Genomic DNA, 25,585 nt, shown 5'->3' on the forward strand with positions numbered 1-25,585 from the left:
AAGACCAAACACACTGTCTCTAATTATCTACACCCTAGGGAATCTTTATATAAACAAAATTCCATTATCCCAATTTTTACAGTGCTTGAATTCTCTCAAGCCTGGCTGTCTTTCAAATCAGGATTTAAAAAAAACAATACTGCAGCAGTTGCATACTAACCCAGGCTTTTAACCCTTACTGCACCAAATACATATAATATAATATATGAAACACCAAAGGAGGACATTTGGCCCATTCTGTCTGTATTACCTGAAGGAATTATCCAGCCTGATCGCTGACATGAATTATCATCTAGTTTTCGACAGGAGGTCCAAGGATTCCTCACTTGACCTGCAAGGACATATGTTACATGAAAATTGCCCCCACCCACCACCATCATTACCCTTGTTTGAATCTGGCCTGACAGAAAAGCTGTCATTGATTCCTGGCTAAAATTGCAGATTTCAACTTTTTGTATTTGTGTAAACATCTTCTTTTACCTTTATATAGTGTGCTGCCTCATTTGTTGCCCTTGGTTGCCTTACACAACTGGAGATTTTTAAAAAATAGTTATGTACTGGTCATGTGCTGTGCCAGCTACTCCTTTCAATACCTAGCACTGTTTGTGGTTCATCTAGTATCTATATAATGCAGTTCACTGTGGGCAGGTTTTGACTCGCCTCTTCAAAGACAGCCTCAGTGAAGTTAATTGCTGAGAGCTGTGGCACATTCTGGTATTTCTGAGGTGAAGGTACTAAAAACGAGTGCACTGACGTCTGTTAGAAGTTAAGAAAAGGACCCTAAAAACTCTTGCCTTAGAGGATAGCAAGAATACTGAGGTGAATTAAAGTTAATTCCGGAGAGCTGTGACACTTCAGTTGGTCCTAGGAAGCGAAGGAACCTTCAGGTTCCTGATGAGCACTCAAAAGACTTGTAGGGTTTATTCAAAGTGATATGGTTCGGCTCAGTTGAGAAATTAAGTCTAAAGTATATGTTGCTTTTTATTTTGCTTTTCAATGTAATGTGCAAGAAGTATTCAACTAAACCAGCTGTGTTTGCTTTGCTTATTTCTTGTATAAGATTAAAGTTTAAAACAAATTAAATTTATGGCATAATTTATTTTGGTTGATCACTGGGTGTTTGAATTTTTCTTTAATTTCCCATTCCAGTCTGAACGGGATTGTAACTGATTGGGCATCAGCTGTCCAACCCCTCCAGGCATAGCATTACAGTGGCCAGAATAGGTACTGCAGCGCCTTACCTGTACCCAAGTCTTGGAACCATTCCCAAGGTGGGTCCTGGGGACGGGACGGTTTGGGATGCCCTGGGGAGTAAGCAGTGGTGGTAATCATGGCATGGGGAAAGAGGAGGCCAGGAGTGGAGGGAGGGCTGCCATTCCTAGGTTCTGGAGGTGAGGGCACACCAAGTCGAAGGGACCTTCAGACTGAGCCCCCCCCCCCCCCCCCCTTTGCTGCCTGAGAAGGAAAATAATTGGAAAACGATTGCCTGCCTGCCTGTCCATGCGATGACCTAAGAATCGCACGCACAGCATAATGTTCCAGGCAGTTGGGCAGATAATCACCTCTATTGGATCATTACTTGTTGATGGGTGTGCTACCGACCTGTGCCCGCCGACTAAAATATTGTGCGATTGCGGGATGACATTGGGATATGTGCCTGCGTCATCATGTACTATTTTCCCTGCTTCTGGATTGGGCATGCACCCACTGAAGGCACGTAAAATTTGGCCATGTTGCAGGATCGATTGATTTTTGTTTTATTGTCACATGTACCGTGGTACGGTGAAAAGTATTGTTCTGCATGTAGTTCATACAGATCTGGATAACCCATAGGACATGTATAAATGCAGAACGTAAAAACATGGACGCAGGCAGAGGGTGAAGCATACGGAGTTTACTACTACTCAGTAGAGAAGATTTGTGAGAGATCAGTTCCGTCCACAAGAGGGTCATTCAGGAGTCTGGTAACAGCGGGCAAGAAGCTGTTTTTGAACCTGTTAGTGCGTGTTCTCTGTTGGCAGAGAGAATAACCTGGGTGGAAGGGGTCTTTGATTATGCTGCAGCTTTACCAAGGCAGTGGAAGATGTAAACAAAATCAATGGATGGGAGGCGGTTTCATGTGATGGGCTGGCCTGTGTTGACTACTCTGCAGCTTCTTCTGGTCTTCAGCCGAGCAGTTGCCATACCAGGCTGTGATGCAGCCAGATAGGATGCTTTCAATGATGCACCTGTAAAAATAGCTAAAAGTCACTGTGGTCATGCCGAATTTCCTTAGTTTCCAGAGGAAATATGGGCGCTAATGTGCTTTCTTGGCCGTATTGTCGATGTGGGTGGAACAGGACTCATGTACAGTACTTTGCTTCTGAAGCCAATGGCCAGCTCCTTAATTTTGCTGATGTTTAGGGAGAGATTGTTGTCGTTACACCACGCCATTAGGTTCTCTGCTCCCTCCTGTACTCTGACTCATCGTTGTTTGAGATCGGACCTACTATGGTCATGTCATCCTTGCCTGGTTCTTTCTTGGCACCGGAAGGGGCAAGTTGCCTGGTTCTTTCCTGGCACCGGAAGGGGCAAGTTGCCTGGTTCGTTCCTGGCACCGGAAGGGGCAAGTTGCCTGGTTCGTTCCTGGCACCGGAAGGGGCAAGTTGCCTGGTTCGTTCCCGGCACCGGAAGGGGCAAGTTGCCTGGTTCGTTCCTGGCACCGGAAGGGGCAAGTTGCCTGGTTCGTTCCTGGCACTGGAAGGGGCAAGTTGCCTGGTTCTTTCCTGGCACTGGAAGGGGCAAGTTGCCTGGTTCTTTCCTGGCACCGGAAGGGGCAAGTTGCCTGTTTCGTTCCCGGCACCGGAAGGGGCAAGTTGCCTGTTTCGTTCCTGGCACCGGAAGGGGCAAGTTGCCTGGTTTGTTCCTGGCACCGGAAGGGGCAAGTTGCCTGGTTCGTTCCTGGCACCGGAAGGGGCAAGTTGCCTGGTTCTTTCCTGGCACCGGAAGGGGCAAGTTGCCTGGTTCTTTCCTGGCACCGGAAGGGGCAAGTTGCCTGGTTCTTTCCTGGCACCGGAAGGGGCAAGTTGCCTGGTTCTTTCCTGGCACCGGAAGGGGCAAGTTGCCTGGTTCTTTCCTGGCACCGGAAGGGGCAAGTTGCCTGGTTCTTTCCTGGCACCGGAAGGGGCAAGTTGCCTGGTTCTTTCCTGGCACCGGAAGGGGCAAGGTGCCTGGTTCGTTCCTGGCACCGGAAGGGGCAAGTTGCCTGGTTCTTTCCTGGCACCGGAAGGGGCAAGTTGCCTGGTTCGTTCCTGGCACCGAAGGGGCAGGTTGCCTGGTTCGTTCCTGGCACCGGAAGGGGCAAGGTGCCTGGTTCGTTCCTGGCACCGGAAGGGGCAAGTTGCCTGGTTCTTTCTTGGCACTGGAAGGGGCAAGTTGCCTGGTTCTTTCCTGGCACCGGAAGGGGCAAGTTGCCTGGTTCTTTCTTGGCACTGAAAGGGACAAGTTGCCTGGTTTGTTCCTGGCACTGGAAGGGGCAAGTTGCCTGGTTCTTTCTTGGCACCGGAATGATGGTGGTCTTGAAGTAGGTGAGAACCTCCAAATAGAGTAGGGAGTTTGAAGATGTCCATGAACAAACCCACCAGTTGGTCCGCACAGAATCTGAGTGCATGACCGGAACCCCAAAACTGTTGTGAAAGCTTGTACAAACTCGTCCTCCAAGCTACCTTTGCCAATTTGATTGATTTCAACCTATATGAAGATTAAAGTTCCCCCACAATCATTCCATTACCGTAATGCAAAATCCAATTATTTCTTAATGTTCTGTCCCATGATATAACTATTGTTAGGTGCCAAGTACTACTCGGTCAAGTGTTGTTTGACCGTTGTTATTCCTAACCTTCATCTGTACTGTTTCCTGATCTTCTGAGTGACACTTCTTTCTCACCATTGTCCTTTTATATGGAAACGGAAAGGAAATATTAATGTTTTTTAAAAAAAAAGGCCGCAGGTTTTTGATGCATTGGGATGACTTTCATCCAATATCTTTCTGAAGTTCAGGTTTTTGATTTGGTTCTTCTTTTTCGGCTTCAGATGGTTTTCTCTGGCAAGGTTGTCTGTTTTCTCTGCAGGCTCAGCATCATTTCAGGTGTGCCAGGCACTTACTACTTTCAGAACAATAGATCAGTTATTTCACTTCAGCAAGCAAGAGAGAGTTCCATTCACTTACAAGGTCTAAACCCTTCTGCCCAGTTCTTGCAGGAGCCAATCACTGACCATTGTCAGGCAGAACACCTGTCCCTGGCCAACCTATCAGTTAACCCATCAAACCGACTCCCTCCAAAGTTGGTTCGCTGCTGAAGAGCCTGGCTTTTCCCTTCCAAAATACAAAACCTGGGATTAATATCCTGGTAAGCAGGCTGCTTCAACTTTGAATCTTCTGCATAAAAGCACATCCTGATTATGGGTCAACAGACCAAAATAATAAAAAGAAAAGAAAACAAATGGGAGCACAGGAAATAAACAGGAAAACCTCCTACACTTTGTTAGCTATCTCTGGGATCTAACTTGTGCTAAATGGAGTTAGCTATCTCTGGGATCTAACTCGCGCTAAATGGAATGTTCCCTGTTCATTTTTTTTTCAAAATGTATTCTTTGGGTGTGAAAGTTCTTGGCAAGGCCAGCATTGTTCTAATCTCTAATTGTCCTCTAAGTTGGTGAACTGCTGCCTTGAATTGCTGCAATCTGGGTTCCCATGCATCTCCTACCCTTGTCTTTCTCATAGGTAGAGATCATGGGTTTACAAGATATGTTGAAGGAGCCTTCACAAGGTGCTGCTGTTCATCTTGTGGATGGTGTACACTACTGCCACTGCACTGGTGGTGGAGGGAGTGAATGTTTTCAGGTGGTGGATAGGGCCAGTCTAGCAAGCTTCTGTGTCTTGGATAATGTTGCGTTTCTGGAGCTGTACTAATTCAGTCAAGTCAAGAGTATTCCATATTACTCTTGGCATTGTAGATGGTGGGAGACTTTGGGGAATCTAGAGGAGAGTTACTCGCCACGGTATTCCTTGCCATTAACATGTTATTGCTATTCTAAAGTTGATATGACTGGTCTATTTAAGTTTCTGGTCAATAGTAACCCTGAGGTAATTGCAATATTAATGTTGTTGAACATTTTGTAAAAAAGTGGTGATTAGATTTTCTCTTGTTGGCTGCTTCTATTGCCTGGCACTTTTGTGGTGAAAATGTTACTACTTTTTCATCAGCCTAGCCTGAATATTATCCTGGTCTTGCTGGAAATGGAGTGCTTCAGTGTCTGAGAATTTATAAATAGTAATAAACTCTGCAATCATCAGAAAATGTCCCCACTTCTGATCTTGTGCTTGTTGGAGACCAATTACCTCAACCATTTTCTTTTCTGCTAGGTATGACTCCAACCATGATAGTTCCCCCCCGATTTCCACTGACTTCAACTTTGCTGGGGCTCTTGATGCCACTCTCTGTGAAGTGCTACCTTGATGTCGAGGACAGTCACTCTCTCCATAATTCTGGAATTCCGCTCTTTTATCCATGTTTGGACCAAGGTTGTTATAATGTCTGAAGTAAAAATCAGAAAATGCTGGATGAACTCAGCAGGTCTGAGCATCTGTAGCGAGAGAAATATTTTGAGTCCATATGACTTATTGTCTGAAGAGAGATAGAAATGTGATGGATTATGTAGTTGGAGAGGGAGGGGTTGGAGAAAGTGGAGCAGAATACCTGTAATAGGTTGGATATATGGGAGCTAAGGAACGATTGGCCGAGAAGACATGGACACAAGATGAAGGGAGTGTTAATGGTAGCATTAGAGACTAAAGAAGGTGCTGTTGGTGGTGTGAAGGTAAAGTAGCAGAATGTGTTAATAGGAGAACAATGGTCAGTGCTCAGTGCAAATCAAACTAAAGAACAAGTAACAGATGGCCCTGTGGGTGGGGGTAGGGGGGGAACGGTGATCTGCATTGGGACTCCAGCTTTCGGAGTACTGCTCCTTCCTCAGGTGAATGCAGACGCTGCGACAACGAATGAACGGACATCGCGTGACAATCACCAGGCAGGGATGTTCCCTTCCAGTCGGAACACTTCAGCAGTCAAGGGCATTCAGCCACTGATCTCCGGGTAAGCGTTCTCCAAGGCGGCCTTCAGAACGCGCGACAGCGCAGAATCGCTGAGCAGAAACCTATAGCCAAGTTCCGCACACGAGTGCGGCCTCAACCGGGACCTGGGATTCATGTCTCATTACATTCATCCCCCACCATCTGGCCTGGGCTTGCAAAATCCTACCAACTGTCCTGGCTTGAGACAATTCACATCTCTTTAACCTGGGGTTAACCTCTATCTCTGCATCTGTAAAGATTTAATTACCTGCATGGTTTCTTACTGTGCTCATCCCCAGTCCAACGCCGGCATCTCCACATCATGCATTGGGACTGTTTGAAGTCTGTCCTAAAATGTGCTGTTCCAGAAAACTTACTCTTTTCACTCTCGGCACTTGCAACCTTTGTGGCATGCTGTTGTGTTTCTCCTAGTATGTAGAAATTAAATTCTCTTATTGTAACCACTTCCCACATGTTACATACTACTTTAATCTCTGCATTGTGCATCCAGCTACTACATCACTACTGTTGAGAGGTCTGTTGATAGCTCTTCCCAGAATCCAGTATCCTTTCTTCTTAATTACAGTTAAATTATTCCTGTTCTATGGTCAATTGACCCTGCTCTGCCAGTCATGAAGATCAAGGCTGATCTTCGACCTCAATTCCACTTTCCCACCTGATCTTGTATATCTTAATTTCTCTTGGAAGTCCAAAAATGTATGTATCTCAGCCTGACCATTCCAAAGATTCTCGACCCTCTCGATGGAAAACAATTTCTCCTCATTACAGCCTTATCCTGAGACCGTGCACCCCTCTTTCCAGACTCTCCAGCAGGGTGAAACAACCTGAATGATTGGTCCCCTCAGAATTGAATTATGCAAGTTCCAATGAGACCACCTCTCATTCTTCTGAATTCCAGTGAGTATGGGCCCATTCTACTCCACATCCAAAATACTACCCTTCTACCCAAGGAATCTTTTTTTTTTATAGAACAGTACAGCACAGAACAGGCCCTTCGGCCCTCGATGTTGTGCCGAGCAATGATCACCCTACTCAAACCCCCGTATCCACCCTATACCCGTAACCCAACAACCCCCCCCCCCCTTAACCTTACTTTTTAGGACACTGCGGGCAATTTAGCATGGCCAATCCACCTAACCCGCACATCTTTGGACTGTGGGAGGAAACCGGAGCACCCGGAGGAAGCCCACGCACACACGGGGAGGTCGTGCAGACTCCGCACAGACAGTGACCCAGCCGGGAATCGAACCTGGGACCCTTTGCTGCACCACCTTCAAGGTAAGTATCCTGCCTTCAATGAGAAGACCAAAACTCTGCACGGTAATCTGTGGTCTCAATAAAGCCTTATAAATCGTAACAAGCAGACTTGGTCTTGTACTCCAGCCCCCGAGTATTCAAGGTCAACATGCACTTTGCCGTCTAAATTATTTGCTGTAACTACTTGCTAATTTTCTATGTTTCTTGTAGAAGGATACACCTATGAACATCTTGCCATTTAAATAAAATGCTTTTCGTCATCTTGTCAAAGTGAAACACCTTTCGAAGACCGTTCTGATGGTCATGCTGGGTGACATTAAGCTGCTGAGGACTTGCAGTCTGGCCCAGCTGGCAGTGTGACACTAATAAAAACACTGATTGACTGAGGAGAGAGCATCTTGTGAAATAATGTGTGCCTCGTCCCTGGAGGGTGGCTTTGGATTGTACCTTGGGATTACAGAGTGTGTCTTCATGCGAACAGTCTGCAGGAGTGATGCGATGTTCTGAAAGCTGCAGTCAATGCTGGCCCCCCAGAGCTAAGTTAGCAGATATCTGTACTTCAGGCAGCACGGTGGCCTAGTGGTTAGCACAACCGCCTCACGGCGCTGAGGTCCCAGGTTCGATCCCGGCTCTGGGTCACTCTCCGTGTGGAGTTTGCACATTCTCCCCGTGTCTGCGTGGGTTTCGCCCCCACAACCCAAAAATGTGCAGAGTAGGTGGATTGGCCACGCTAAATTGCCCCTTAATTGGAAAAAATAACTGGGTAATCTAAATTTAAAAAAAAACGTTGTCTGCACTTCACAGATCATTTATTCCACAATTGATACTGTCAGCGGAAGTTTTATAGTGGCCACATGCTTCATGTTGGGCTGTATAGTCTACACGCTCTGGCTCTGTGTGACGCCCTCAAAAGTTGGTAAAATAGCTTGATGACTAATATCAAGGTTCATTTGAAAGTCTACCTGAAGGCGGCTATGCCTAGGTAGGTCGCACAGTCGGCAGCTCCCGCCAATAAGGGACTTTTGGGCCCTTTTATGGAGCTCCAGCGGCACTTGGACGCCGATTCCCGGTGTGGGAAGGAAACAGTGAAGGTCCCTCAGTGCTGCACGGCGTGGACCAGGAGTGGGGCGATCAAAAAAAAAAAGCGGCTTTGGAGAAGAGAGGAGAACGGGCGTGAAAAAACAAGACGGCGGCCAGCGGGGATCAGGCAGCATAGGCCCAGTGGTCACGGAAGCAGCAGGAGTTTCTCCGAAGCTGCTTCGCCGAGTTAAAGGCGGAGATGTTGGCCCCTATGAAGGCTTCTGTTGAAAGGTTGGTGGAGACCCAGAAGATGCAGGGGACGGGGATCAAGGAGGTGCAGCAGAAGGCCTCTGATAACGAGGATGAGATTTTGGGCCTGGCGGTTAGAGTGGAGGCGCACGAGGCTCTGCACAAAAGATGGCAGGAGAGGCTGGAAGACCTTGAAAACAGGACCCTGCGGATCCTGGGTCTCCCTGAAGGCGTGGAGGGGTCGGATGCTGGTGCGTATGTGACCACGATGCTGGGAACGCTGATGGGTGCGGGGGCTTTCCCATGGACCCTGGAGCTGGATGGGGCGCACAGAGTCCTGGCAAGGAGGCCTAGGCCGAACGAGCCGTCGAGCTATGGTGGTAAGATTCCACCGCTTCACCGATAAGGAGTGTGTCCTGCGATGGGCGAAGAAGGAACAAAGTAGCAGGTGGGAGAACTGAGATCCGTATTTACCAGGACTGGGGTGCAGAGCTGGCCAAGGGGCATGTGGGATTCAACCGGGCCAAGACGGTCCTCCACAGAAAATGGGTGAAGTTCGGGTTGTTACAACCGGCGAGACTGTGGGTTACATATCAGGACCTGCACCACTATTTCGATATGCCGGATGAGGCGGTTGGGGGGGGGGGGGGGGGGGCAGCAGTGTTATGTTTGGTTTTCTCCCTGTGTTCTCTTTTGTTTTTATTGCCCCCTGTGCCCTGGGCCTTCAGGGTTCTGGGCTGGGTCGCAGTTGGGGAAGAGCTGCGTCACAGGTGATGGGGTCGGACCAGACAGTGAGAGCAGTTTATTCGCTCAACGTTGGGGGTAGCACCTGAAGTTTGTTTGTTTGAGAGAGTTGTGTTTTTTTCTCTGTACACACGGGATGTAGGGGGGGCCTCACTCTTTACCTCATTTAGTTGAAGGGGGGGGGGGGGGGGGGGGAGGTTGGAGTCCCGTAGAGGGAGCCAAGAGGGGCATTGGAGGTAAGAGCGGTTGGGGTCAGCATGTCAACTGACTTGTGGGAGTGCAATGGGGAGGGGAGGGGGAGAGCTGGGATGCTGCTTTGCTGACTGGAGGGGAATCAATTTTCAGAGTAAAGGGGAGAGTCGGGACGGGGAGCCTGGGGAGCTGGGGGCTGGAGTGTGCGGGAGGCGTGGGCACGTGGCTGGCCGAAAAAAGGAGATGGCTAGTCGGCGGGGGGAGGGGGAATTAACTAACTAACTCCTCGACTCGGCAATTTATCAGGTGATGCAGGAGGAGGAGGAGGCCTCGGTGGAAGAGCTGAAAGCGAAGTGGGAGGAGGAGCTGGGAGAGGGAATAGATGAGGGGACGTGAACAGATGCCCTGGGGAGGGTGAATTCCTCCTCCTCTTACGCACGGCTTAGTCTAATCCAACTAAAGGTGCTGCATAGGGTGCATATGACTGGGACCAGGCTGAGCCGGTTCTTTGGTGGGGGGGGGGGAGAAGGAGGAGGAGAAGAGGACAGGTGTTCGGGAAGTCCAGCGAATCACACCCACATGTTCTAGGCTTGTCCGGCGCTGTAGGGTTTCTGGATGGGGTGGCAGGGACCTTGTCCAGGGTGGTTGGCTCCAGGATGGAACTGGGCTGGGGGCTCGCTATTCTTGGGGTGGCATCGGAGCCGGGAGTGCAGGAGGCGAGAGAGGCCGGTATCCTGGCCTTTGCGTCCCTAGTAGCCCGGCGCAGGATCCTTCTACAGTGGAGGGACGCGAAGCCCCCGAGCCCAGAATCCTGGATCAGTGACATGACTGGGTTCATTAAATTGGAGAGGGTCAAGTTTGCCCTGAGGGGGTCGGTGCAGGGGTTCTTCTGGCGGTGGCAGCCTTTTCTTGTTTTCCTGGCGGAGCGTTAGAGGGTGGTTAACTTCAGCAGCAACAAGGTGGGGGAGGGGTTACGGGTTTGTTACGGGGGTTCGTTTTCATGGTTCTATGCCTATTTTTTTTCTTAATTTATTGTTTTTGTATTTGGAGGGAGGGGGGTTACTGTTTTTCTTTGCTGTGATAAAATTTGTTGTTGAAAATTTGAATACAAATATTTTTTTTTTTAAATTATAATTAACTCCTCGACCAGGCTGATCAGGTGGAACATGAGGGGCCTGAATGGGCCGGTCAAGAGGGCCCGTGTGTTTTCGCACTTAAGGGGGTTTAAGGGAAATTGGGGGAATTAGGGACAGGGGGGCGAACACGGTGCTGAGTTTGGCAAGGATCAATGAGGTCTTCAAGGACTTTTATGGTAAACTGTATGAGTCAGAACCCCTGGAGGGGGGGAGGGCATGAAGCGATTCATGGACCAACTGAGGTTTCCTAAGGTGGAGGAGGGGCGGGTAGAGGGATTGGGGACCCCGAATGAGATGGAGGAATTGGTTAAGGGTTTGGAGGGTATGCAGTTGGGCAAGGCCCCGGGACCGGATGGATATCCTGTAGAATTTTACAGGAAATTCTCAGAGCTATTGGGCCCATTATTATTGAGAACCTTCAACGAGGCTAAGGAAAAGGGAACCCTTCCCCCGTCAATGTCGCAGGCTCTGATCTCGCTCATCCTTAAGCGAGATAAGGACCCGTGGCAATGTGGCTCCTACAGACCGATATCGCTCCTTTAATGTAGATGCCAAGCTGTTGGCCAAGATCCTGGCCACCAGAATTGAGGACTGTGTCCCGGGAGTGATCCATGAGGATCAGACTGGGTTTGTGAAGGGCAGGCAGCTGAACACGAATGTGTGGAGGCTCCTGAATGTGATCATGATGCCCTCGGAAGGAGGGGATGCAGAAGTGGTGGCGGCAATGGATACGGAAAAAGCCTTCGATCAGGTGGAGTGGGAGTACCTGTGGGAAGTGTTAGGCAGATTTGGATTTGGCGAGGAATTCATAGGGCGGGTTCAATTACTGTATCAGGCCCTTGTAGCGAGTGTGTCGATAAACCAGCTGCGGTCGGAGTACTTTAGGCTACATCGAGGAGCGAGGCAGGGGTTCCCTCTGTCTCCCCCCCCTGCTGTTTGCCCTGGCAATTGAGCCACTGGCCATGGCGCTGAGGGAGTCTAGAAACTGGAGGGGGCTGGTTCGGGGTGGGGGGGGGGGGGGGGGAAGAGGAGGATCAGGTTTCACTGTATGCGGATGACCTCTCCTATACATTTCGGATCCGGTGGAGGGGATGGGGGAGGTCATGCAGATCCTTAAAATTTTCGGGGACTTTTCGGGGTGCAAGTTGAACGTCGGGAAAAGTGAGCTTTTTGTGATACATGCGAGGGGCCAGGAAAAGAGACTCAGAGAGCTACCGCTTAAGATGGTGGAGAGGAGCTTTCGCTATTTGGGCATACGGGTGGCTAAGAGTTGGGATGCCCTGCACAAGCTCAATCTAGCGCGGCTGGTGGATCAGATGGAGGATGACCTTAAGAGGTGGGACATGCTGCCGCTTTTCCTGGCGGGCAGCGTGCAGATGATGGTCCTCCCCAGGTTCTTGTTCATCTTCCAGTGCCTTCCCATCCTCATCCCCAAGTCCTCCTTCAAGCGGGTGAACAGGATTATCACGGGATTTGTGTGGGCAAACAAGACCCCGCGTGTTAAGAGACTGAGCGCAGTCGGGAGGGGGGTGGGCTGGCACTGCCGAACTTCTGCAGCTATTACTGGGCAGCGAATATATCCATGATTCGGAAATGGGTAGTAGAGGGAGGGGGGCGCCGTGGAAACGGTTGGAGGAGGCGTCTTGCAGGGATACTAGCCTGGGGGCATTGATAACGGCACTGCTGACGCTCCCGCCGACACGGTACACCACGAGCCCGGTAGTGATGGCGACATTGAGGATCTGGGGTCAGTGGAGACGGCACAGGGGGGAGGTAGGGGCCTCAGTCTGGACCCCGATACGGAGCATCACAGGTTTGTTCCAGGTAGAATAGACGGTGGATTCCTAAGCTGGCACAGAGCGGGTTGTTGCACGTTTTGCTATGGGTATAAAACGCGTTTATTGGAGTGTATTAACTTGCCTCCGTTAAAGGCCGTGTGCTTAACACTACTAGGCTCTGTGTATGTATTTTTCAGCTCAGGAGTCGCCAGATGCCGTATAGACACCTCACAAATATTCCAAGGTCAGGTTCAAAGTAATAAAACGATACACCGATTAGTAAGTTCCAAACGATCAATATTTATTATACAATTATAATAAATACGCATGCACACACTAAAGGACTAAGCTATGACTAAACTAAGCAATCAGAATACTTAACTAAACAGGAACAGGCAAGGTCAGGGAGCGAGGCCTTCGTCCCGGTCTTGGTCTGCAACCTTCAGAAAGCGTGCTGGTCACTGGGGGTCTAGCGGGCTTGGTTCGCGTAGCGAGTGTCGTATTGGCACTTACGGTTCGGCGGCTGGTGCTCAACGGCTGGAGTCAGGATACAGGTTCAAGTTCTTGGTCAAAGCCGGAGCACGAAACAACAGACAGGACCATGTGTGGGGGTCTACCTTTATAGGGGTCCCCAATGTCCTTGCCTTTTCCTGGGCGGGCTTTACCTTCAGGTATCGATTGGATCGCTCCCAATCGGTATCTTATGAATTCCTCCAATGTGAGGGTCTCTCTTGATGGCGGGGGCGGTTTCTATAGTGGATACTTCTGGTTCCGCTCTGTCTGGACATCCACTTAAAGTATCTTATTCAAACCCAAATGTTGCCATTGTGTGTCCCTAGATCTGGACTGCCTCATTAGTATGTAAAGCGTTCTGCCATTATCACCTTTGGTTTGAGATCTTCCACCTGGCCAGAAACTAGTTTTGCTGCTTGCAAAATGCTAATGAGTTTTGCAGGCTGCTGCCTTGGCTAAACTGTTTTTCCCTGCAGTCTTAGCGATTCTCCATTTTGTTTAGTTCAGTGTCCATTTTAGGTGGCTACAGTGGCTACAGGGTATTAAAAGGATGGGGGACTTATTTATTGACAGGACTTTTGCTAGCCTGAGGGCGCTGGAAGAGAATTAAGTTTGCCCCCAGGGAATACCTTTAGGTACCTGCAGGTCCGGGCTTTCGTGAGGAAGCATGTGGGGGTATTTACGCTCCTGCCAGCCCAGAGGATACAGGACAAGGTGGTCTCGGGCGTGTGGGTAGGGGACGGAAAGGTATCGGACATGTACTAGGAGCAGGAGGCGGAGGAGGCCTCGGTGGAAGAGCTGAAGGGCAAGGGGGAGAAGGAGTTGGGTGAGCAGCTGGATGAGGGTCCTGTGGGCAGACGCCCTGGGCAGTGTCAATTCCTCCTCATCTTGTGCCAGGCTTAGCCTGGTTCAGTTTAAGGTGGTGCACCGGGCGCATATGACAGTGGCGAGAATGAGCAAGTTCTTTGGGGTGGAGGACAGGTGTGTGAGGTGTTCAGGGAGCCCAGCAAACCATGTCCATATGTTTTGGGCATGCCTGGCACTTACAGAAGTTTGGAGAGGCTTTGCAAAGGCCATGTCCAAGGTCTTGGACACTCTGGTAAAGCCGAGTCTGGGGATAGGGATATTTGGGGTGTCAGAAGATCCGGGAGTGCAGGAGCCGAAAGAGGCTGGAGTCCTGGCCTTTGCCTCCTTGGTAGCCCGGAGACGGCTCTTGTTAATGTGGAAGGACGCGAAACCCCCAAGTGTGGAGACTTGGGTCAGTGACATGGCTGGGTTTCTGAGTTTGGAAAGGATAAGGTTTGCCTTAAGAGGGTCCTGGCAGGGGTTTTCCAGGCGGTGGCAACCGTTCCTTGACTTTCTCGTGGAACGTTAAGTGGAGGTCAGCAGCAGCAGCAAACCTGAGGTGGGGGGCGGTATGGGTGGTGGATAGATTTTACTTGTAAATTGTAGTTATCCCACATTGCTTTGTTAAGTTGTTAATTTGCTTTTGTTTATTATTATTATTATGTTTTTGTTGTTTTCTTTCTGTAGTGGTTTGTAAAATTTAGTTAAAATTTTGAATAAAAACAAATTTAAAAAAAATAAAGTCTACCTGATTTTCACAATCATTCAGTTAGATTATGATATGTCATGAGTAAGTTGATGTATGATAAAGATCTCCAGTTCAATCTTTGGTTACTGATTTCAGAAAGTTCAGTGATGTGCAAAAGTACAACAAAATTGAAAAAAATATTGGTGTCACTGCAGCTCCTGATCACTTATCAAGTATCACTTCTGGGCAGACCTGACTTTGATACCCTGCAGTTGAATTAACTACTAAATCTTGTATATGGGAGTCCACCAGCTATGAGTTGCTGGAGAGCTTGTGAAAACATAATCCAGTAAACAGTCAGTTGGTTTTGGGAGTTGCAGGCCTGGCAAAAAAAGAGCACCCTTCTGGAAACTGCACTCTTCAGTATCTTCAGGACAGAGAAGATAATTGATTTTTCTTTTAAGCTCTTCAGTTGTAGTTGCAATGTATTTTTTTTTACTGGATACTAAATGTTTTTATTTAATTAAAAGTGTGCATTGTAGTTATAATGTATTTGCATAATAAATAAACACACTTCATTGTTGAACACTTGCTTAGAAAAAAAATAGGTCCTACATTTTTTTGCAATGCTCTTGTTGAACCGAATGTAATTTTAACAAAGTGAATTATTGTGCTTTTCCACAATCAATCCAATGAGCAAACATGAAACTGAATGGAGTATGTACAACAATCAGTAGTGCTTGAATATTCCCTGCCTAAAGGACAACACTCTCACATGACCTTTTCAGTGCTGTCAAATAACTGAGGGGTATAATTGGAAGAGATTGTTCATGTCCTATGATGTGTTTTGAAAGTAATGAATGAGCTAGAGGCAATGCCAGGATTAGCAAGTGACTTAAATAGTGTAAGCATGTGACATGCTCTGGTCTTCATGCAGCATTATATGTTGGAAGGAGACACTGAAACCCATGCACATGTTGCCTGTGAAAGCTATTTAACAGAGCCTTTAACTGATGCTCACAAAAATTGCTCCTGAAGCCAGGTGTGTTATTTTCTCGGAGGACAAAATTACCTGCCACTTGGTTAGACCTATTTTTAAATAACCAAATGGTTTGAAAAATCCATCATTCAACTGTAGATTTGAATTAACATATAAACCTTGAATCCGAAATATTATTATGGGTCGCTTTCATTGCCAGCTGCAAAAAAACAACTAGATGTGAAGTTGTCAGCCAACAAGACCCGAAGGAGGTGGAAGAAATAAATAACAATGGTTCGATGAAGACTCAAAGGTTCCTGTGTATAACAAAATTGTGGTTAATTGAGCAGTTATTAAGTGATTTTTAAAAGGAATATTTTAAAGCAAGAAGGAGGCAAAGATTGAGAGCTTCAAATTGTGCTTTCTGTTTCTGAGGGGAAAGGTTGTTGTTAATGTCTATCAGAAAAACACTGGATCTGAAGCTGCTGCTTATTCTCTGCCCACCATTCAACCCTCCTCCCCACTTCATTGAATTCTATTTCATTGTTAAAATGCCATGTTTTTATGTTGCATATAAAAGAAACTTGTGTATCTGGGTGACATTTGTAATGTAACAGCAGCTTGGAGTTTAGCGCTGACTGCATTTTGTCTAGAATGTTATTAACTCTAACATCGATTTATTTTCCTTTTAGGTATACCTTGCATTTTGTTGTGCAGAGTGGAATTTGTTACTGCATCATGATCATTGTTGGTGCGGGGCACATGCACAAGTGAGTATTTTCAGCGAAGGATCTATATTTGTGTGTTTTAGTTGAGCTGTGTCCACAGTTTCTTGCAAGTTCCACACGGAGAGTTGAAAATTCTTCTTTTCAAAAGAAATCATCCCTTGGTGTGAATAACTGCAATATTATAACTGATTTTCTAACGGTGTTTGTCAGGGTTGATCTTTATTGTTGTGATTTAAGAAGTTTACATGAGACTTTTGTCTAGTGAATTGCTGATTTCCTCAGTCTACTCTGTCAGGTACTATGGTTGCCTATCCAAAGTGCTCAACTACCAGCAGGTGTGCCTCAAGACATTTAGCCAGGGCTGATTCTTTTCCTAACCCTTATTAATGATGCTCACTTCTTGCCTCAAATATTGCAAATATGTGGATGATATGATGGCTATAGGATGCTATCAGTGCAGGTCAGGAAACCCTTCACACTGTCAGCAAAAGGTATGCAACTACTGCACTGGCCTCTACCCAACAATGTGCAAAATTGTTGATGTATGTCCTGTCCACAAAAAGTAGGACAAATCCAACAGAGCCAATTACTGCCCAATAAGTCGACAATGTTATCAAAGTAATGGAAACAGTCATCGGCAGTGCTATCAAGCAACACTTGCACAACAATAATCTTACTAATGTTCATTTTAGTTTCCACCTGGGGCATTCCATTCAGTTCCTGACTTCGTTATACAAGAAAAGCTGAACCCTAAAGGTGAGGTGAGAGTGACTGCCCTTGACATTGAAGTAGCGTTAGATTGACTTTTCGCATCAAGGAGCCAAAGCAAATGTGAAGAAACTGGGAATATCAGTGTGTTTTGCGGGAACTGGTTGGAGTGGTACCTAGCGCAAAGGAAGATGGTTGCAGTTGTTGGAGATCAATCATTTCAGACACAGCTGGAGTTCCTTGGGGAACTGTGCTCACCCACCTTCAGTTGCTTCATCAATGCCCTTCCCTCTATTGTATGATCAGGAGTGGAGGTGTTCATTGATGATTGCACATATTCAGTGCCATTTGCAAAGATTCAGAAACTGAAGCAGTCTGTGCCCATATGCAGCATATGACCTGGATGATATTCAGGCATGGACTGATAAGTGGAGAACAACATTCTCACTACACCAGTGGCAGGCAATAGCCATCTCATAATGAGTGAATCGAACCACCCTCCCATGGCATTCAATGGAATTACCATTACTGAATTCTCCACTGTCAAAATCCTGGGGGTTACATGATCAGAAACTGAAGTGGTTAAACACTGTGGCTACAAGAGTGGGTCAGAGGCTGGGAATTCTGGTGGTGGGTAACCTGCCTCCTGTCTCCCCAAAGTCTGTCCACCATCTACAAGGCACAAGTGTGATGGAATACTCTCCACTCACCTGGATGAGTGCAGCTTCAGAAACATTCTAAGCTTGACACCACAACCATAAGCATTCACTCCCTTCACCACAAACAGTAGTTTGTGTGTACCACCTACAAGGTGAACTACAGTAACTTGCCACATCTCCTTTGAAAGTATCTTCCAAACTCTGGTCCTCTGCCACCTAGAAGGACAAGGGCAGGATGGCACCACTTGCAAATTCCCCTCCAAGCCCCACATCATCCTGACTTGGAACTGTTCATAGAATCATGGAATTTACAGTGTGGAAGGAGGCCATTCGGCCCATCTAGTCTGCACCGGCTCTTGGAAAGAGCACCCTACTTAAGCCAGCGCCTCCATCCTATCCCCGTAACCTAGTAGACCCGCCTAATCTTTTTGGCCAATCAACCTAACCTGCACATCTTTGGACTGTGGGAGGAAACCGGAGCATCTGGAGGAAACCCAAACTGACACTGGGAGAAAGTGCAAACTCCCCACACAGTCACTCGAGGCCGGAATTGAACCCGGGTCCCTGGAGCTGTGAGGCAGAGTGCTAACCACTGGGGTCAAATTTTGGAACTCCTTTCCAAACAGCACTGTGCATATAGCTACAACACATAGATTGCAACACTTCCAGAAGGTGGCTCAATTATCACCTTCTCGAGGGGCATGCGGATGGTCAATACAATACTGGTCTAGTCAATGATGCCCACATCTATGAACAACAATACATTTTTAAAAATGCTACTAAATGTAATGACATTTGACTAGATTTTGGTAGATATGAACACATACCCCTTGACACAAAGCTAGGCAGTTAGACCCTGATAAAAGTGAAAGCCTTAAATCTTGGGGATACACATTCAAGCCAACTTGAAGTAAGATACCCAAGTGTAATAAAAGAATAAATGAACAGTATTTATTCTCTGCTCCTCTTCAGACTGCCTGTTGTTGATCTACATTTGTTATACCTGTTCCTTGATCGAATATGCTCTGCTGTATGGCACCCTGGTATTTCACATGCACAAACAGAATCGTGCTCTGGGATTGATCTTGGGGCCCTCTTTCCCATTTGTACGTCCATATCTCCTATCACAAAGCTTCAAACTTTACAAACATGAAGATTTAATGTTTGTACTAAGTTCAGAAAATCCCTTGTGCAATGTATACATTTGCAGAACTGGCTACGTCCACTTGCCCAGAACAATCAAGGCAATTCAGAGGTTCAATTAACATAGAACATAGAATTTACAGTGCAGAAGGAGGTCATTCGGCCATCAAGTTTGCACCGACCCACTTAAGCCCTCACTTCCACCCTATCCCCGTAACCCAATCACCCCTCCTAACCTTTTTGGACACTGAGGGCAATTTAGCATGGCCAAGCCACCTGACCTGTGCGTCTTTGGACTGTGGGAGGAAACCGGAGCACCTGGAGGAAACCCACGCAGACACTGGGAGAACGCGCAGACTCTACACAGACAGTGACCCAGTGGGGAATCGAACCTGGGACCCTGGCGCCGTGAAGCCACAGCGTCACCCATTTGTGCCACTGTGCCGCCCCAAATTAAATTCAACCCCTAAAGATATGGGACGGAAAGATACTGATGTAGTCCCACCCCTTCCATGGTTTGGGTCCTCAGTGAAGTACTTAAATGGTAAAATCTATAAGCACTTCAGTGCCAGTAATGTAGGAATGGTGTATTGGTTTGTAATTTTAATTCTACATTCCTCCTTTAATATCCTTTCTACCACTTTCCTGTGAGCTGCTAAATTTGTTTGCCTGTTTTTGATACTCCAAGATAGTTGCATTGTTGCGAATAGCTAGTTCATGGTTCCTGTATTTTCATATATAATTTGTAGTTTTAAGAATTAAGAGTCCTAACTGTCAAATGTGATCAATGCAATTAAAGCCCTGCAAGGCTGCATACTTAGCCCCCTACTATACTCCCTGTATACACACCACTGTGTGGCAAAACTTGGTTCCAACTTCATCTACAAGTTGGCTGACGATACGACCATAGTGGGCTGGATCTTGAACAACGATGAGTCAGAATACAGGAGGGGGCTTGAGAACCTAGTGGAGTGGTGCAGCGAACAATCTATGCCTCAATTCCAGCAAAACTAATGAGCTGGTCATTGGCTTGCGAAAGCAACGTACTGTATACACCCCTGTCAGGATAACCGGGCTGAGGTGGAAATGGTTAGCAGGTTAAAATTCCGAGGGGTACACATCCCTCAAAATCTGTCCTGTCCACCCACATCGATGCTACCACCAAGAAAGCACAACAGTGCCTATACTCCCGTAACAGCCTCCCCGAACAGGTGCCGGAATGTGGCGACTAGGGGCTTTTCACAGTAACTTAATTTGAAGCCTACTTGTGACAATAAGCGATTTTCACTTTCACTTTTTCACTTCCTCAGGAAACTAAGGAAATTCAGCATGTCCACATTAACTCTGACCAACATTTACAGATGCACCACAGAAAGCATCCTATCTGGCTGCATCACAGCTCGGCCCAAGACAGCAAGAAACTTCAGAGAGTCATGAACATAGCATAGTCCAGCACGCGAACATTACCTCCCATCCATTGACTCCATCTACACCTGCCGCTGCCTGGGGAAAGCGGGCAGCATAATCAAAGACCCCTCCCACCCGGCTTACTCACTCTTCCAACTTCTTCCATTGGGCAGGCGATAACAAAAGTCTGAGAACACTCACAAACAGACTCAAAAACAGCTTCTTCCCTGCTGTTACCAGACTCCTAAATGACCCTCTTATGGACTGACCTCATTAAGACTCCACCCCTGTATGCTTCACCCGTTGCCGGTGTTACGTAGTTACATTGTGTACCTTGTGTTGACCTATTATATATTTTCTTTTATTTCCTTTTCTTTTCGTGTACTTAATGATCTGTTGAGCTGCTCGCAGAACAATACTTTTCACTATACCTTGGTACATGTGACAAACAATCCATAAAGCAGGCTTGGAACCTATTGCACTTAAAAGGTTGGGACCATGTCTTAAGAAGTTTGCAGCTAAGAAGATAAGATAATTAAAACACTGTTTTAGTGGTTGCCAGTAAACCTCAAGAAATGGCTGTTCAAAAGATGATCTATTTCTGATAAGTCAGAATAGAAGATAAGAACACAGTGGGTGGGCTTACAGTGGTTTCAGTGTGTACCGTCAAGTGCTAGATATGTGATGTCTGCCTTGCTTGCAAGAACAAAGGCAGTCAAGAGAGATGTTTTTGTTTTGGGCATTAGCATCACTAAACTCTGAAAGGTGGTAAAACACATTTACTTCATCTGATCGATCAAAATTGTAAATGAGGGATAATTAACTCAAAAGTCAGTTATGAGGACAGCTCAGAGAAGGTTATATCGTCATGGCGATGGGTGACACTTGGGGAGGTTCTCTGATTTCAATTTATCTTGAGTGGTTGCTGAGAGAGTTAATTGTGGTTTGCAGCTCACTGAGAGAAGATAGCCAAAGTCAATGACAGTTAAATAGACCTACACTGTAAGGTGAATAAAACACAATCTAAATTAGCTGCGTGGGAAAGCCTAATTAAGTCTTGAGGGAACAGAAGCTGGAAGTTTGCTTAGTGTAAAGTTAGTTGGAGAATCTACAGTGAGCCTCAGTTGAATTAGCTTTAAAGTATTGATAAATAGTCAGAAGAAGGGACTGGGGCATCCACAGTCGAGCAATGTAAATGACAGTTTTATCTCTGAGAATAGCCAGGGATGAGAATCCACCAGAGGATACTAGCATACTCATGGGTGATCCCTATAGAAATAAACTGAGTTAAGTAATTCCATACCCAATGGATCAGATCTAAGCTCTGGAGTCCTGTCCTATCCAGCCATGAAATGGTGGTGGACAATTAAACAACTCACTAGAGGAGGTGGAGGCTCCACAAGTATCCCAGTCCTCAATGATGGGGGAGCCCAGTACATAGTGAAAAAGATGAAGCTGACGCATTTGTAACAATCTTCAGGCAGAAGTGCCGAGTGAATGATCCACCTCTGTCTCCTCCTCCTGAGGTCCCCAGCATCACCGATGCCAGTCTTCAGCCAATTAAATTTGCTGCATGTGATATCAATAAATGGCTGAAGGGACTAGACACCGCAAAGGTTATGGGCCCTGACAATGGTCTGGCAATAGTGCTCCAGAACTTGCTGCACCCTGAGCATAGCTGTTCCAGTGTAGCTACAATACTGGCATTAACCCAGCAATGTGGATAAGTGCGTAGGTAAATCCTGTATACACACACAGCAGGACAAATCCAACCTGGCCAATTACCAGATTGTGTACTCTCGATCACCAGTAAAGTGATCGAAGAGGTCATCAACATGGACAAAAGAGCTGAATCCAGAGGTGAGGTGGGAGCGACTGCTCTTGATATCAAGGCAGCATTTGACCAACTCTGGCATCAAGGAGCCCTAGCAAAACTGGACTTGAATTGGGGTGGGTGGGGGAAAGGGTTGGGTAATCGAGGAGGAGTTGGGTGGGGATTCTCCATTGGTTGCTGTTGTATCTAGCACAGAAAAATGGTTATGGTTAGGGTTAATTACCTCCATTCCAAGACATCACTACAGGAGTTCTTCAGGGTAGTGACCTTCAATGACCTTCCTTCCATCTAAAGGTCAGAAATTAAGATATTTGCTGATGACTGCACAATGTTCAGTACCATTTGTGACTTCAATACTGAACAGTCCAAGTCTAAATGCAGCAAGACCTGGACAATATCTAAGCCTGGGTTGGCAAGTGACATGTAACATTCGCACCACACAAGGACCGTCTCCAACAAGAGAGAATCTAACCTTTGCCCCTTCACATTCAATGGTATGACCATTGCCAAAATCCCCCATTATCAACATTCTGTGGGGTTACCATTGTCCGGAAACTTAACTGAACTAGCCATATAAATACTGATTACAAGAGCAGGTCAGAGGCTCGGAATCTTGTGATGAGTAATTTAACTCCTAACTCCCCAAAGCCTGTTCACAAGGCACAAGTCAGGAGTGTAATGGAATAGACCCACTTGCCTGGATGCTGCAGCAAAACTCGAATCCAATTGGCACCACAAACATTCTCTCCACCACTGGCGCACAGTGGCTGCGGTTTGTGCCACTCCAGATCTCTGCAAAGCTCCTTAGACAGCACTTTCTAAACCCACCACGTAGAAGGACAAAGGAAGCAGATCCTTGTGAACAACACCCCCCCCTCCCCCTCTCCAAGTCACTCACCATCCTGACTTGGAAATATATCCCCATTCTTTCACTGACCAACATCCTGGAACTCCCTCTCTAACAACACTGGATGTTCCTACACCATATGGACTGCAGCACTTCAAGAAAAGATGCTAGGGGAGCCCACGTCCCATGAATTAATTTTTAAAAAAAACTGTTTTGGAAGAGAATCCTTGGAGAAGTAAGGAGCAAACCTGAGTGCAAAGCATATGTGATAACTTAATCATATTTGCTTTGTTTAATTTGTTCTCTGTACAGTAAAGTTTATTCTTTTTTTTTAGTAAGTGTAATCTTGTGACATTGTTCTTTTGGTTCCTGCGAGGTGTTCCATTTCTTTTTAAATGTTATCCCTAACGGGATCATAACTTTATTACTTTGTTTCTGTGTAGATTTGTTTTGATGTAGGGCACACTCCGATTCAGCCTTTGGACTGTGCACAAGTTTCTTAATGAAAAATATCACCACTATTATAATTGTGTTGTGCCAGCCACCACTCTCCAATAGGTAAAAGTTTAAGTCGCCATAGTCCCAAATGGCCATGGGCATCTTTCCCCTTTGAGGGGAAACCTGAGGATAATCACGCCTCCCGTGAGGGGCAAGATTGAGAAGGTGGGCCTTCATTAATAACCTCAACCAGTACATGAATAGAACCCACGTTGCTGGCTTTGATCTGCATCACGAACCAGCTGTCTAGCTACGTGAGCTAAAAAAAAACCTCCAAAACAACTTGTAACAAAGACTGCTTTAAACAGCAGTACCAAGTACAGGGAAAGAAAAAGTAAAACTTTTTGACAAGGTGTGTTCATCTCAAATAAATGTCTTTTGACACTGCAACAGGGGTCCCTTTCTAAATTCATGGGCTTGTATTTGCTCACTTGAAGGGAGAGAAACGTCACCAGGCTATGCTTGGGAGGTTATTGATCGATACCTTAAATGAAGATTACCTAATGGCTAAAACTGGTGTATGACGTTTTTGACTGAGAGAATGTTAGGGAGAATGTTAGGGGAAGGTAAGGTTATACTCTGAGTTTTGCCAGTGCAGCCAATCTGTTTTAAGCACACACCATTCTTGACTGCCCAGCTCTTAATGTCTGAACTCTAGGAATGTCGGCACCGTAGAGGCAGCCAGCAATGATAAATCACTGCACATTGATGAATTAGAACCATAGAATTCCTACAGTGCAGAAGAAGGCCATTCTGCCAATCGAGTCTGCGCCGACCCTCTGAAAGAGCACCTTGACTAAGCCCACTCCTCGCCATACCCCCGTAACCTCACCTAGCCTGCACATTTGACACTAAGGGGAAATTTAGCATGGCCAATCCACCTCGAAAACAGGTATGTCGTTCCTCATAGGTTTTAGTGGATGGAAGTAGTGTTATGGGCCTGGGTTAAGAGAGCCCCAAAGTATATCATGGAGTTCACCAGACCCAAAACTTTTACTAGATTGTGGTACGAGGAGCACACTGCCCACTCCACAGGTGTGGTACAGCAGAAATAGAAAAGTATTTTTTTAAAGCAAAACGATGTTTATTCTATGAACTCAAGTTAACCTTTTTAAACCATACAGTGAACATCTTAGCAACCATTAATTCAAATACTACCCCCAAAGAATACAACACAAAGTAAATCTTATGGATGTTAAAAGGACAGCCTAGGAATTAAAGAGAAAACATTTAACGGAAGCATATCAGGTTAACGTCACTACTGAGAGCAGTTATTAGTTATAAATAACCAAAGGATCGATTTACAGTCTTTAGATTACAGACCCTGCAACAAACAGCCTAAAACGAAAGTAAAAAGTTGACAGACAGCCCAGCTCCACCCACACACTGACATCACTGATAAACACCCATTTCTTAAACGTACTCTCACATGACACCACCCCCAAGAAAAAAAATAAACCAACTTCAAGTTAGTTTCATTTTTCACCTTTTCACTATCCTTTAAGAAATGCACACAGTAAATATACTTTTGTTTCAAAAAACAATACACGCAAACAGGTATAATAATATAGTCCATTTTTTCCCTTTTCTTCTTCCTCCAAGTGAAATCCTTCTCGATTGACAGTCTCTTTGAACAAGAAGACCTCTGCATGATCCATCCATTCCTCTACGCCTCGGCATTTCTCTTTAAAGTCAGATACTTTAGTTCAATCTGATCAGAGTCTCTTGTAATTCTCCAACACAGGAGCATTGGTAATCACAGCTTTCAGGCAGTCAAATGCAGGTTGAAACTCCGCAGTCCACTGAAATTTTCGACGATTCTTCAGCAAGTCCATCAATGGAGCAACCACGCTACAAAAATGTTTCACAAATGTTCGATCAAATCCACTCCATATCAAGAAATCGCATTAATGCCCTTCATCTTGACGGCATCGAAAACTCCTCCATAACTGTTGGTTTCTCATCCCGTGTGACCATTTGACCCTGTCCAATTGTATGGCCAAGGAAAGTGACTTGGGCTTTTCCAAATTCACTTTTGGCTACGTTTATCATCAAACCCACCTCCTGAAGTCAATCGAATAACTCCATTAGATGTTTTAAATGTTCTTTCCATGTCTGGCTGAAAATTACCAAATTGTCGATGTATACCGCACAATTGGATAATCTTGAAACAACGCTGTTAGTTAACCGTTGAAATGTGGCTGGGGTGTTTTTCATGCTAAATGG

The 25,585-nt window shown here is 46.3% G+C and overlaps 1 protein-coding gene across 3 annotated transcripts in view; it reads left to right on the forward strand.

Annotated features, from left to right (window-relative positions):
- LOC119967587 (lysophospholipid acyltransferase 2-like) overlaps positions 1–25,585 on the forward strand; it is a 236,789-nt gene that overhangs the window by 78,554 nt on the left and 132,650 nt on the right. For 2 of the 3 annotated variants that reach the window (XM_038800306.1, XM_038800308.1), the window contains exon 3: positions 16,228–16,305. In XM_038800306.1, the coding sequence (XP_038656234.1) occupies positions 16,228–16,305 (78 nt within the window). Of the gene's footprint in view, positions 1–15,550; positions 15,599–16,227; positions 16,306–25,585 lie in introns of those variants that run through there. The other variant, XM_038800307.1, reaches the window with a different exon arrangement.

The sequence above is a fragment of the Scyliorhinus canicula genome, chromosome 6, assembly GCF_902713615.1.
Source record: "Scyliorhinus canicula chromosome 6, sScyCan1.1, whole genome shotgun sequence".
Classification (NCBI taxonomy): Eukaryota; Metazoa; Chordata; class Chondrichthyes; order Carcharhiniformes; family Scyliorhinidae; genus Scyliorhinus; species Scyliorhinus canicula.